The sequence below is a fragment of the Ictalurus furcatus genome, chromosome 29, assembly GCF_023375685.1.
Source record: "Ictalurus furcatus strain D&B chromosome 29, Billie_1.0, whole genome shotgun sequence".
Taxonomy (NCBI): Eukaryota; Metazoa; Chordata; class Actinopteri; order Siluriformes; family Ictaluridae; genus Ictalurus; species Ictalurus furcatus.
Genome location: NC_071283.1, coordinates 15560464 through 15572739, shown reverse-complemented (window position 1 = coordinate 15572739; position 12276 = coordinate 15560464). Strand labels below are relative to the sequence as shown.

Below are 12276 nucleotides of genomic sequence, written 5' to 3'. Positions count from 1 at the left end.
TTGCATGTCACTGTTTCCAGTCTGCCTTGCTTTTATAACTTATAGAAAAAGAGCCACTGAGTTTGTGGAGTCTAATTTTCGTCGGCTGTGACATGCAGCTGCTGAAAGTTCAGAATGTTAATTTGTTGTATTTTGGATCTCTCTGATTTTAAATAGTAACTGGGTTGGTTAGTTGGTGTGAATCGCTCAATCACCTGCTTCATGCCAACATCTGAAGGCTGCACTAGCTGAGTAACAGAAGTGTTGACTCCAAATCCCAGCACAGGCTCTCTGACTGCTGGACATAAGGAAATGTGGACAGTTTTGCACTGACATTAGGATTTAATGTAGTATTTAATTTGCAGGTTTGATTTACCCTCAACTGTGTAATCAGATACTCTTTCTGGGTCGGCCACTTCTGGGAAGGTTCACTACTGTGCTGAACTGTTCCGGTTGGAGATAACGGTTCTCACTGTGGTTCTTTGGAGTCCCAGAGCCTTTGAAATAGCTTTATAACCCTTCTCAGACTGATGAATTTCCATCACCTTCTTCCTCATTTCTAGAATTTCTTTCATTTTTGGCATAGTGTGTTACTGGGTAAGACCTTTTAACCAACTTCGTGCTGTTGAAAAGGTTCTATTTAAGTGTTGATGTGATTGAACAGGGTTTGCAGTAATCAGGCGTGGTTGCGTCTAGTCTCGCTGAACCCCATTATGAACGCAGTTCCATAGATTTGGGGAATTAGTAACTATGGGGGCAAATACATTTTCACACAGGCCCACTGGCCCCTTGCACAGCAGTGAAAGGTCATTAAGGTCATCTGATCAAGGTTTACTCTCCCTGTCTAGGGCTAGGCTGAAAATAAAAGGTGATTGTGCTTTTTCAGCTTATGCGGTAAATTATTAAAGTAATGTGCTTCTGTAAAGCCTTCCGTTATATATTTAATGTTCCTGCTCAACTGAGGTGTTCGACAGCATCTTACAACTCATGTGTTTACTATTACTTTTAATTCTATTTTACTTTTTTGTTATTATTATTACTGTGAATCATTTTGTAGCCTTTGGTTTCAAAAAGTGCTATATAAATAAAGTTTTACTTACTTTACTTTACTTACTAGTTTACTATATTATTGTGCTGCGATCATAGATTTAGACTCAGTGGGGGACCTGCACACTTTGAGAACCACAGCAGGAAACACACTCAGATCAGTTATTAAACTCACTCTTGTTAATATTTCTTGCTTAAAGGTAATATTCTGCACCTGGTTTCATCATTAAATTTAAAAAAGAAAAAAAGAAAATAAAAAAACGGGGGGGGGCTCTAATAGTGTCTGTGGTGAAAGAACATCAGCAACATGTTCATGCGTTGTGTGCAATACAGACTTTGACCACAAGGTGGAAGCGAATCACAAAGCAAATCATGAACTGGTTGTGGAGGATTGTGCTAGAGGCAGAACACAGATAATGTTATGTTGTTGTGCAAATAAATAATTTATTAATGTTTATGCTCAGTAATTGTCACGGGTTCCCCTTCACCCAGTCTCTGCTTTAAAATAACTGAAGCAGATATTCCACAGAGAGAGAAAGATTCAAGACTGCAGGGTAACACTGATATGACCCAAATGATCATTTTCTAACAGCAAAGTTCATCAATCCTTTCATTTTGTACACACACGCAGGTATTTTATTAATTGTACAGTTTTGCAGACATGAATGGCTGAGAGGATCAGGAGGAGCTTCTTCCTTCAGGCCATCAGACTCAACACGGAAATGTCCACCATACACATCCTTTAGGACTCCATAAAGACTCTCCAGTCACTCTGCAATCCACTGATACACTGCGCTTTGTACTGATACTACACGTAACATACTGCACATTCTGTACCCCTTTTTGCACATTCCTGTACATATATTTCATATTTCTTGTCTTATTTCTTATTTGTAATTATTTCTTATTCATTTCTTTTTTCTTTTTTCTTTTTTAAATTCTTGTAAACTGTACAGTAACAGTAAAATGTTTTGTGGAGCGGTGATTATATTATACTCATTTAAAAGAAAGCATTTTGCTGTAAATAATGTTAGTTGCCTGAAGTTTGAGGAGATTTCTTATTTGCTTTGGTTTTTTCAGCCGTCATCGTGCCACGTTTGCTCATCAGTGTGTAAAATTTACACATATCAAACACAGATTGCTGCCAAGACAGTAAACATGAATTTGAGCTATTTAAATAAAAACTCCACCATATAACCTTTCAGCTGGATCAGCTTAGTCTTGCACACCAAAATACTGCACAGCATCTAATTACACCAAGCACTTCTACAAGAACCTTAAAGGAACACTCCAGACAAAATAAATCATGTAAGCAATGACACAGCTGTTGTAAACATGCCTACTCGAGTCTTCCAGTGATGACACAGCAGGCTCATACAGTACTGGAACACCAGGCTGAATTACAGGATTGGATTGTAAAAAGTATAGACGTCTTTAACTTAGCCATATTCATGCTGTATATTCAGCAGCGTAGCTTTACGATGCATATCATGGAATAAAATATCACCAACAGGCCTCGTCCCAGATGCAGATCTACAAAAGTAGGATTAGGATTGAATGTGCGTAGCTCTGGCTTTGTGTAGCCCACAAGTACATGATGATAAACATTTTGTGGATTGTGCTGTGTAGACTGGTGACTTTTTCTCCAGGTTAAATATGAAGTTCTTTGTAGAAGCAAATGTGAGGGCTTGTCTTACAGCTGAACGCAACCACAGAGGAGCATGTTTGCTAGTAAAATTTATTAAAAACATCTATTCTTCCTGTCTTGGATGACAAAACGAACCACAAACATACCATACAGACCATCTCTAGAGGTTCTTTGCATACAGTTTACTTGTGGGCTGTTTTAGAGGGGTCCAAGTTCACACTCTGGATGCACCAATATTAAATTCTACAGGATTATAAATAACTAGCAATTTCACAGATTCATGGTATTGTCATGTCAAAGCAAACTAGCAGCTCAATTTCCTACAACTCCCAATGGAACACAGACACCACCTTCTCCTGAGGACTAATCACACACACCTGTGTGGCACACCCAATCACAGTGGCAATCACAAAACACTATTTAAGAGACTGCTCAGTGACATAATCTATATTTTACCAAGCTGTTCCATTGTTTTGCTTATTCGGGGTTTGATTCTGCCTTGCTTGATCACTGCAGGTCTTTAGTTATGTCTTTTGCTTTGTGCTCTGGATATTATAATCTTTATTAAAGCTCTCAACTGCAATTGCATCCATCCTAACCCTCATTATGGGACAAGTATCACCATATTCTATTAATATTGATGATTACCAGCAAAATCCACCCTGAGAAGTCTGAGAAGGGTTACAAAGCTATTTCAAAGGCTCTGGGACTCCAAAGAACCACAGTGAGAGCCGTTATCTCCAACCGGAACAGTTCAGCACAGTAGTGAACCTTCCAAGAATTGGCCGACCCAGAAAGAGTATCTTATTACACAGTTGAGGGTAAATCAAACCTGCAAATTAAATACTACATTGAATCCTAATGTCAGTGCAAAACTGTCCACATTTCCTTATGTCCAGCAGTCAGAGAGCCTGTGCTGGGATTTGGAGTCAACACTTCTGTTACTCAGCTAGTGCAGCCTTCAGATGTTGGCATGAAGCAGGTGATTGAGCGATTCACACCAACTAACCAACCCAGTTACTATTTAAAATCAGAGAGATCCAAAATACAACAAATTAACATTCTGAACTTTCAGCAGTTGCATGTCACAGCCAATGAAAATTAGACTCCACAAACTCAGTGGCTCTTTTTCTATAAGTTATAAAAGCAAGGCAGACTGGAAACAGTCACATGCAAACCTCATCACCTGCTCACCAAACAGATGAACAAGTAGGAGGATCTTTACCTGTCATGGTGGTCATGATGATTGTTCTAATAGGATTTTCAGTGCATGTGTCTACATGAAAGTATATTTTTACTAATGAAATAAATCTGGTGTTTGGATCTGTAGCACCCGCAGTTTTGTTTGTTGCTGATTGTTCTACTGCCGACTTCTGGTCAATGTAAGTATTGCAGTTAATATTAATTGTAGAAATACATTTTATATAACACCTTTCTGAATTCTGACTACAAAATAGTTACAACAGGTTTATATTTAAAATTGTTTCTTGATATTAATGTATATTATTAATGCCTTTAGGTACAGAAAATGGAAACAAAATACAAGAAATGAGTATATATTTATAACTGTAGATGTGGAAGAAATAAATGACAGTAATAGTGGCAAGTGCATTATATATGACTGTTCAGAGTACACACAGTGTATTTACAGGTTCTGTTACATTCACTATATTCTATATAAGAATTATTCTTTACTACAACACACTGATGCATTAAACCCAGTATTGAACATACCCTCTCTGACTTTCTCCTTATCACTGTGTTCAGTGGCCTCTTGCAGCAAAAGCTGAACATGTTCAATATTAAAAAGTTGCAGTGAAATCTGACTTTAAAATTTAGGTTGCAAAGTCAAAGTGGGCGTGTTCCAATCAGAGCAATTAAATATGTTTATTCCTCTACTTCTGGCTAATCTTGTCCTCTGACACTGCCTACTGATTAAAGCTTAAATGTTGTAGGTTAAATAAAATTTCAGTCAGTTTGAAATCTGCTTGACTTGAAGGTGAGCATTTAGACGTTACAGATCATCCTTTTGCTAGTGGAAGATGTTTCCATCTGGCTGCACCTTCCAGGTCACTGTGGTGTTCTCCAACATGCCTTTTCCCTCCAGTTTCTGTTTGATCTGAGGATCAGAATCAGGATTTAATTACTCAAGCCAAAAAGAAAAGGAATACGTGTCACCGAGAAGACAAGAAATAATAAAAGGAGCAAAATTCTTGAGAATAAAAGAAATTTGAGAGTAAGAAATGCTAATATGGGTTTCTCCAAATTTCAGAGACAGCAGGCGATGTTGGAAAATGATGTAGTATATTAGATTAAAAATATAAAAATTAAAACCTCCTCTGACATGTTAAAAAAACTGCTGAAATTCAGTGTCACCATGGTTGCGCAGTCTGGGTGTGTAGATGAGAGAGGCCCATGCGCATGCAATGTAGACTCACACACAGAAACAGGATTCGTATAATAAAGTAAAAGTATACATGAACATATTACTTTTTAACAACAATTTGGCTTTACATAAATTATTGGGGGAAAGATAGTTTGTCTGTTCACTGTCCAGAGTTCTGACTAGAAGAACCAGGATTGATGGTTTTGGATCGTACATCTAGAAGCAGGAAAGCACATTTAAAAAAATCAAACCCCCAAAACACATATGAGCACCCACCCAGGACACAGCAGAAAAGAAACATATGAGAGGCCATTGCCTTAACAGATAAGGAAGGAACTCGCATACACATGACTCAGCAAAAGAAGACATATAGGCTGTTTAGTGCTATGACTCAATTGATGACGTCCGCATGAGGGAGAAAGCAGACCAAGGGAAAGATAAAGGGAAAATCTACAGCTGCATTAACCTAAAAACTTGGGGCCCGCTAGAAAATAGAAGGAAATCGTTTAACTGGGACATGTGTGAAAAATTGTGATAAGGACGCACCCAGATGTAAATGTATGCCTATAAGGAAAATTGTAAACGACTGTACTTTGGTCATGCTACATCTACGTGTGGTGTGTATCCCTGGGCCCAGCTCGGTTTGTTTGCTGTCTTGCCGACTGCTAAATAAACCTGCTTCTTCTGAATCCAGTCTCCGTGAATTCTGCTATAGTTTTTCTCCAAAAAACAAGTCAGATAGCTTAATTAAGTTCATAGTTTAAATTTGTGAGCTAGCAGGGCCAGTGCAGGTTGAAGAAGCTAAAATATCCTGCAGCGACTCACCTGATCTAAAATGGATGACAGCACAGCAAGATCAAACACACTCCCATCAGACTCCACCTGCAGTCTCATTATCTGACTCCTCGCTGGGTAAACTGTGGAATACACACACACACACACACACACACACACACACACACACACGCTTTAATTTCTCCATAATGTAAAGTTTTTCCTCTTCAGGACACTGCACCGTCTGAATGAATATTATGATATATGGCTTAACGAGTTAAATCTTAAATGAACATTAATTGCACAGACACTCCTTTATGTGTTAGATTTGATTACGTTATCATTTTGTTTATGGTATATTTATATTTTTATACAGTAAAATTTCACAATCATATTTCTAAATGACTTTTTGCACCAAATGAAAACAAATTGTGTTTAATTTGAACTTCATCTCCTTTCGTCTTCTTGTGCCGTCATTTGCTCATGAACTGTGAGCTACTTTCTGCTGCATTCAAATATTTTAATGAGCTCTCATCAACCATCCCTTCACTTTATTATCTCAAGGGAAGTTTGCTCGATATAGTGGTAAATTTCTGAGAGACAGTTTACCCAGAAGGCACTGAACACTAACAAATTGTACATGAAGGTGTTTATAAGCATAAAAAGGAGCATTTATTATTATATCATAGCATTTTATTTTCATTTCCTTCTTTTGGCATCTAAAGATTTTCAAAAATGTCTTTCTTTTCAAAGAAGACACAGAAAATGACAAAGACAAAACTTAATACATTTTTGATGTGATATTAGAATAAGAGAAAACAGAAGACTCACTGGTGTGACAGAAGAAATAATGCAGGTTGGTGCATTGTTCATCGTAGAACAGTCCGTTATTAACCACTGCACAGTCCTCATAACCCCCAGCATTATCAGGTTGTCCAGGAGCCCATGGGATGTTTGAAGCGATGGTCCCGTCTGACCACTTCCAACTGTTTCTGTAAAGCCCAATCCAGGAATCACCCTGGATATTCTTCACCTGCACGAATATGTTGTTGTCTGAACTGTTAAGAGAGCTGGCCAAGTCTGTGTGATGTGTTCGGCAATAAGTTTGAGCTTCAGGCCAGGTCAACAGAGGATTACTGATGCCGATGAACCTGGCAGCACCACTGAAATTAGCTGTGAAAAAAAAATAAACAAAAGTCACGTCTCTGTCTCACAGACAATATGATACCAAGATACAACCCAAAATGTGAAAAACCAGCCATCAAACCAAGACTAGGCAAATAAACATCAGGATATTGACTCACCATTGTAGCATATGAAGGGTCTTCGGTATGTACATGGTATATCCCACCATGAATTATAGTAACCTATTATAGCACATGCTTGATTTGTAGCACCACTATCAGGCTCTCCAGGGGCCCAATTGGTATAAGGGACATTCTTCAGTGGGAGATCATTTAAGGACCAGCTAAAGCTTTTGGGATCATTCTGCAATCCGACCCAGGCAGATGTTGTCAGACCTTTGCTTGCTGCTTCTTTCTCAAATCGTAGCCAATCAGTATCACTTAGGATTGTTGCCAGGTCAGTGTACATCACCCTGCAGTAATTCTGTGCAACAGGCCAGGTCACCGTTGTCATCATCAGGTCATAATTGTGAGGGACGGTTCTCAGGACGGATACAGTGACTGGGACCAGACCTGCTGGTGATATTATATTTTATGAAACACACAGTAAACTTTAACTGGTGAATATCTGAATATAGATAATCCTAATGGCTAAATTAAAGAATTAGCAATGTATAATGAACAATTCCATCCTGCAGTTCAGTTCAGTGCACATGGCATATAAAATAAATCTGCATGCAGAGAACTGAATAAATGTAAATGAAAATCTTATTGTGTGTGAAAACCCTAAAACTAAAAACGGGGCAAACAATAACCTCACTAATCACAAAAACACAAACACGAACTCAAACTTAATGCACCGACAAACAAAGAGGGAACACAGGGAACTTAAATAAGGAGTCTAATAAGAAATATAACACCAGTGTGACTGATCATAACAGGAAATGGGGAAACAACAGAAGAAGAAGTTCGACACAGTGAGTGACGGTGCCCTCTAGTGGTCCAGGGAGGAACTGCCTCTGGTGGGCTTCATCTCGTCTACCAACCTCTTCATCAAATCAGTTTTATTATTTATTTTACCAAGTTTATAAATGAAACGTTATATCTTTAATTTCCAAGCTAAATTTATTTTTTACAATTCTATAATTTCTCATGAAATTTATTATAATTATTTGAAATGATTTCAGTAAGTGCTGAAACTACCGGTATCCCAGACGTGAACAGTTTAGCTAAAGCAAATATAAATAAATCAAATAATTATAGTAGTTTGTGACAGTTTGTAAGAGTAAAAAATAAAATAAAAAAAATCATGAGTAAAATAAATAAATTGCTAAACTTGCACTGAAGTCAGTAAAATAAAATAAAAAGAGACAGCAAATGATAAAGGCAGAGGAATATAAAGCTATTGTTTATTTACAGTTTAGTAAAATCAGATATAAATAGGGTTAGAGGTAAATGCAATATTAATGTGTGTAACATTAATTAGTGGTTTATAAAAATGCTCTCACCAGTGAGAAACAGGAGAAATAGATTCAGCTTCATGATGGACGGACAGCTGAAGAGTCAGAAAAAAAATCACAATCTGAAGGACAAAATAAAAGTATGTAAGTATCAAATACAAAGTGATTTATTTGTGCAACTTTGTAAATAATTCTCTAATCAAGCTTTCCATCATGATCATGATCAGGTGTCAGGTTAGAGCCGATAAGCTTGCGGGACTACAGCATCCATCAGCACTGCTCATGTTCACGTCACTCACCAAGTCACATGATCACAAACACCTGGAGCAGGTTTATGCACAATGCAGCACTAGTATTTAACTCACATCTGTATAGCGCTCTCGGTCTAGTGTCTGTTGTAAGGAAGGTTGTTGTCGTTGATTTTTCACACACACACACACTCACACACACACACATATATATATATATATATTTTTAAAGAAGCTAAATTATTTGCCAATACAATGAAGGCGATTTTAAGCTGAAATGTAAAGTGTCTGGAAATACGCTTAAAAGTTGTTAAATAATAATCTCATATGAGAACTTTTCCTTTGTTCAAGATATTTACACTTGTTAAGATTTTTTTGCAGTGAGTGGGATAAATAAATAAAATCCACTTTCCAGTGAGACACAAAAGAAAAAGAGTTATCTTCATGATGGACAAGTAGCTGTGGGAGTCACAAAAGGTTTGTGTCCATTTAAAAGTACTGATAGGGGCAACATTACAAGATCATCTCATCATGATTAATGTGCAAACAAGAAGAGAAGCAACAATTCATTCATGAAGTCTAAGACCTTAAAAGGAAAAATCCCACAATAATAATCGTTTAAATAATAGAAATATTTTTATGCTAATATCGCCATAATCTCAGTGTATCTTAATCTGCCAGAGACATAACTTTAGGACTGAAATATAATATAAGGAATATTTATAAAGTATAAATAATATAAAGTATCCAATATACAACACAATAATCGTCCAACCGAGTCTCACATTTTTACCGTAAATCATGGCATCTGCATACGACTCATTTTTAATGTAGAGAAATGTTTATACAGGACTCCTGATCACTTCAGTGACTGTGCAGTGTTTTATCATCAATATCTTACAGGATATGCTTTTCACCATGCAAGTAAAAACAAGTGAAACACTTCATACCTGTGAAGGGAAGATTTGAAGGCTGTTGCTTCTTCAGTAGCTCTGTACGTTTCTGATCTTTGCTGCAAGTGATGTTCTGTAAATCGTATCTGGGTAGGAAAATCTTGACATTTCAGATTTCTTATGCAAACCTTTCTTGAGCCTCATCAACGATAACAGAACGTCAGGAATTTACATTGTGGAAACCTGATTTCCCTAGGGTACGAGTCTGATATTTAAAAAACTACAACATGGAAATACTCACTGATTGCTCTTCCCCTTATTCAACCTCTGATCTCAGCAGAGAAACAGGCCTCAAGTTGAGAGTGGATCTACACAGATGGTACAGACACACTGACTGCACTGTAGTAATAAGGATTATAAACTGATCGTGACTTTGACAATAAGAATAGCATGTTTTATGCTGATGTTTGATTCTTAGTTTTAGATCTGTGTGACCTGATCCTGCTTTTCCAATTACTTAAATGAACATTAGATTTTCGCTTTTGGAGTTCCTTTATCACAACTTCTAGTGTTACAACCTGGAACTGAAGGCGTTTTATGGCATTTCCAAGCTATAGTTGGGAATATATGGGAACAGCTGCTCCCATCAGAGATCTGGATCTCTCCAGCTCCTTCAGACTTACTCTTGGCCTCTTGCTTGTTTCTCTGACCAATCCCCTCTTCTTTCATAGTCAAGGTTAAGCCGTATTCCTCTCATTTTTAATGATGGATTTAATGTTGTGCTGTGGGATGTTTAAAGTATGGGATGATGGCAGCCTGTTCAATGGAACAACATATAAGTTTGTACCCCCCCTCCAAAGTTGAAATGTTTGAGTTTAAATGAAATTTCTCTTCCTATAGCTCAGTAAATGATCCTTTCCCCTTGTGAAAGTTTCATTTGCATTGGGTTTCTTGATGACATAAAGGTGCAGAGACAATTCAGAATTTCCACTTAACCCACATGGAGTCCATCATGAAAGACGTGCTGTCCAAACTGTGCAGCTTTTGTACTGCACTAAAGATGTCACAGAAATGATCAAATACAGGGCAAAAATCATATCACTAAATAAGCAAGAAAGTTAGACAAGGTTAAAATCTAACAGTAGGTTATAACTAAGGATATAAATAAATTCATTTATAATAAAATTACATGATTTAACCAATTCATTATTTTAAAACATTCCGTCATCTAAATGATTTCACCATTGGAAAGGAGAATGCTTAGTCATGTCTTGAAGTTCCTTTCATCTGAACTTTCATTTGCATTGTGTTTATCTGGGACTTGGACGTTCTGAGGTAAAAACAAATTCATGCAAATTGTCACTTGGATGTAAATCACCCCTCCAAGACAAGGAGACCTGGCCTCTGAAAAGAACTTTACTTTTGTCCTAAAGCTAAATTATTTCTGTATCAAAACAATTATGTAAATGTAATACATTTTACTCGAGCAAAAAGTGAATTTATTCAGTGCATAAATCCTGATATTTATTAAATAATTAAAAATGGTTGTGTTCCACAGTATTAACAGTAAAGACACAACAGTTTAATGTGAAAACTGAAATTTCTTATTTTATTTTATTTGACCTTTTTTATTTGGACTCAAAGATGTTAGAATAAAATAAAGGTAAAATTTCAATATGTGACAGAAACGAGTGTAAGCTCTTTTCTGGTTGAGTGGTCGCACAGCCCTTCTGTTTCTCTCTTTTTTAGTTTTTCCTTCCTCTAGTAAATACAAAAGAAGCAGCGTGTCTTTCTCGTCTAGATTTCTTCGTGTTGTTGTGATTCTTCTTCTTTGTCGTCTTTCACACCAGAAGACCTGCTTTACTGCTCTGTACTGACTCTTGTAGACCAGGAGCGGTAGTGCATGTTGTTGTAATGCGCATGCGTCGACCGCCTGTGTACGCGTACATGTCAAATGGAGTTTACTTTGCATTTACATTTATTCATTTAGCAGACGCTTTTACCCAAAGCGACTTACAAATGAGAGAATACAAGCAAATTTGAAATCTATTTAAATCTACTTTGAAATCTATGCGTACCACTGTGCGTATACGCTAACGTACGCGTAAACAAACAAAAAAGTATACGGACTTTACACAGCAGTGCAGGTTTTGTTTTCCTATCACACTCCAATGCTGAGATGATGGAGATGTTTACTGCAGGTAAAATGTCTATTTTTACAGCAACCTCTCAACCCAGAGGCGATGTTTATCCACATGAGCTACAGGATTTCGTACAAGAAACCTGTTTTATAGACCTTTTGACCTATGGAACCCTGACCTAAAGGAAACTGCACAGATGTAAAACAAGGTCATCTGGGTTTCCTTTTGAACATCACAAAAACCTGTAGCTGGGTTTGAAACAGCAACTGCCCAAACAAGAGGCAAAACTTTTACCACAAAACTACCAACTCCCACAGAAAACATACAGGTGTCATAGCGCCTTTGTCTTTTAAAATGACACCAGCAAAAAAAAAAAAAACCCACCCACAACCATTGCTTCTTCCATCCATCCATGTCTCTACCATCCAGATCCACTGTATATACGGTATATAACGTTTGTTCTGTAACTCAGCAGTTTGACTGGAGCAAAGAGAAACAAATGAAACATTTTTTAGAAATATTATTTATTTTGTTATCAGTTATGGAACAATTTCTATATAATTTTCAACAGAACCA

General features: G+C 37.1%; 1 protein-coding gene across 1 annotated transcript; it reads right to left on the bottom strand.

Annotated features, from left to right (window-relative positions):
* Positions 1 to 3260: 3260 nt before the first annotated feature.
* Positions 3261 to 10649, bottom strand: LOC128604384 (macrophage mannose receptor 1-like). Its single transcript, XM_053619488.1, has 6 exons — positions 9617 to 10649; positions 8467 to 8540; positions 7139 to 7531; positions 6666 to 7007; positions 5886 to 5977; positions 3261 to 4793 (listed from the first exon to the last, which is right to left on the bottom strand). Exons 2-6 carry the CDS (start codon positions 8498 to 8500, stop codon positions 4707 to 4709), a joined length of 948 nt encoding a protein of 315 aa, XP_053475463.1. The 5' UTR covers positions 8501 to 8540; positions 9617 to 10649; the 3' UTR covers positions 3261 to 4706.
* Positions 10650 to 12276: the final 1627 nt, after the last annotated feature.

What these genes read in the sequence shown, in the direction of transcription:
- LOC128604384 (XM_053619488.1), bottom strand. Translation starts at nt 8,500, where the DNA reads ATGAAGCTGAATCTATTTCTCCTGTTTCTCACTG. An exon ending in ACCCTTCATATGCTACAATG is followed by an intron (nt 7,008 to 7,138) that starts GTGAGTCAATAT and finishes TTTTTTTCACAG; the next exon opens with CTAATTTCAGTGGTGCTGCC. An exon ending in TGTCATCCATTTTAGATCAG is followed by an intron (nt 4,794 to 5,885) that starts GTGAGTCGCTGC and finishes TCTGATCCTCAG; the next exon opens with ATCAAACAGAAACTGGAGGG.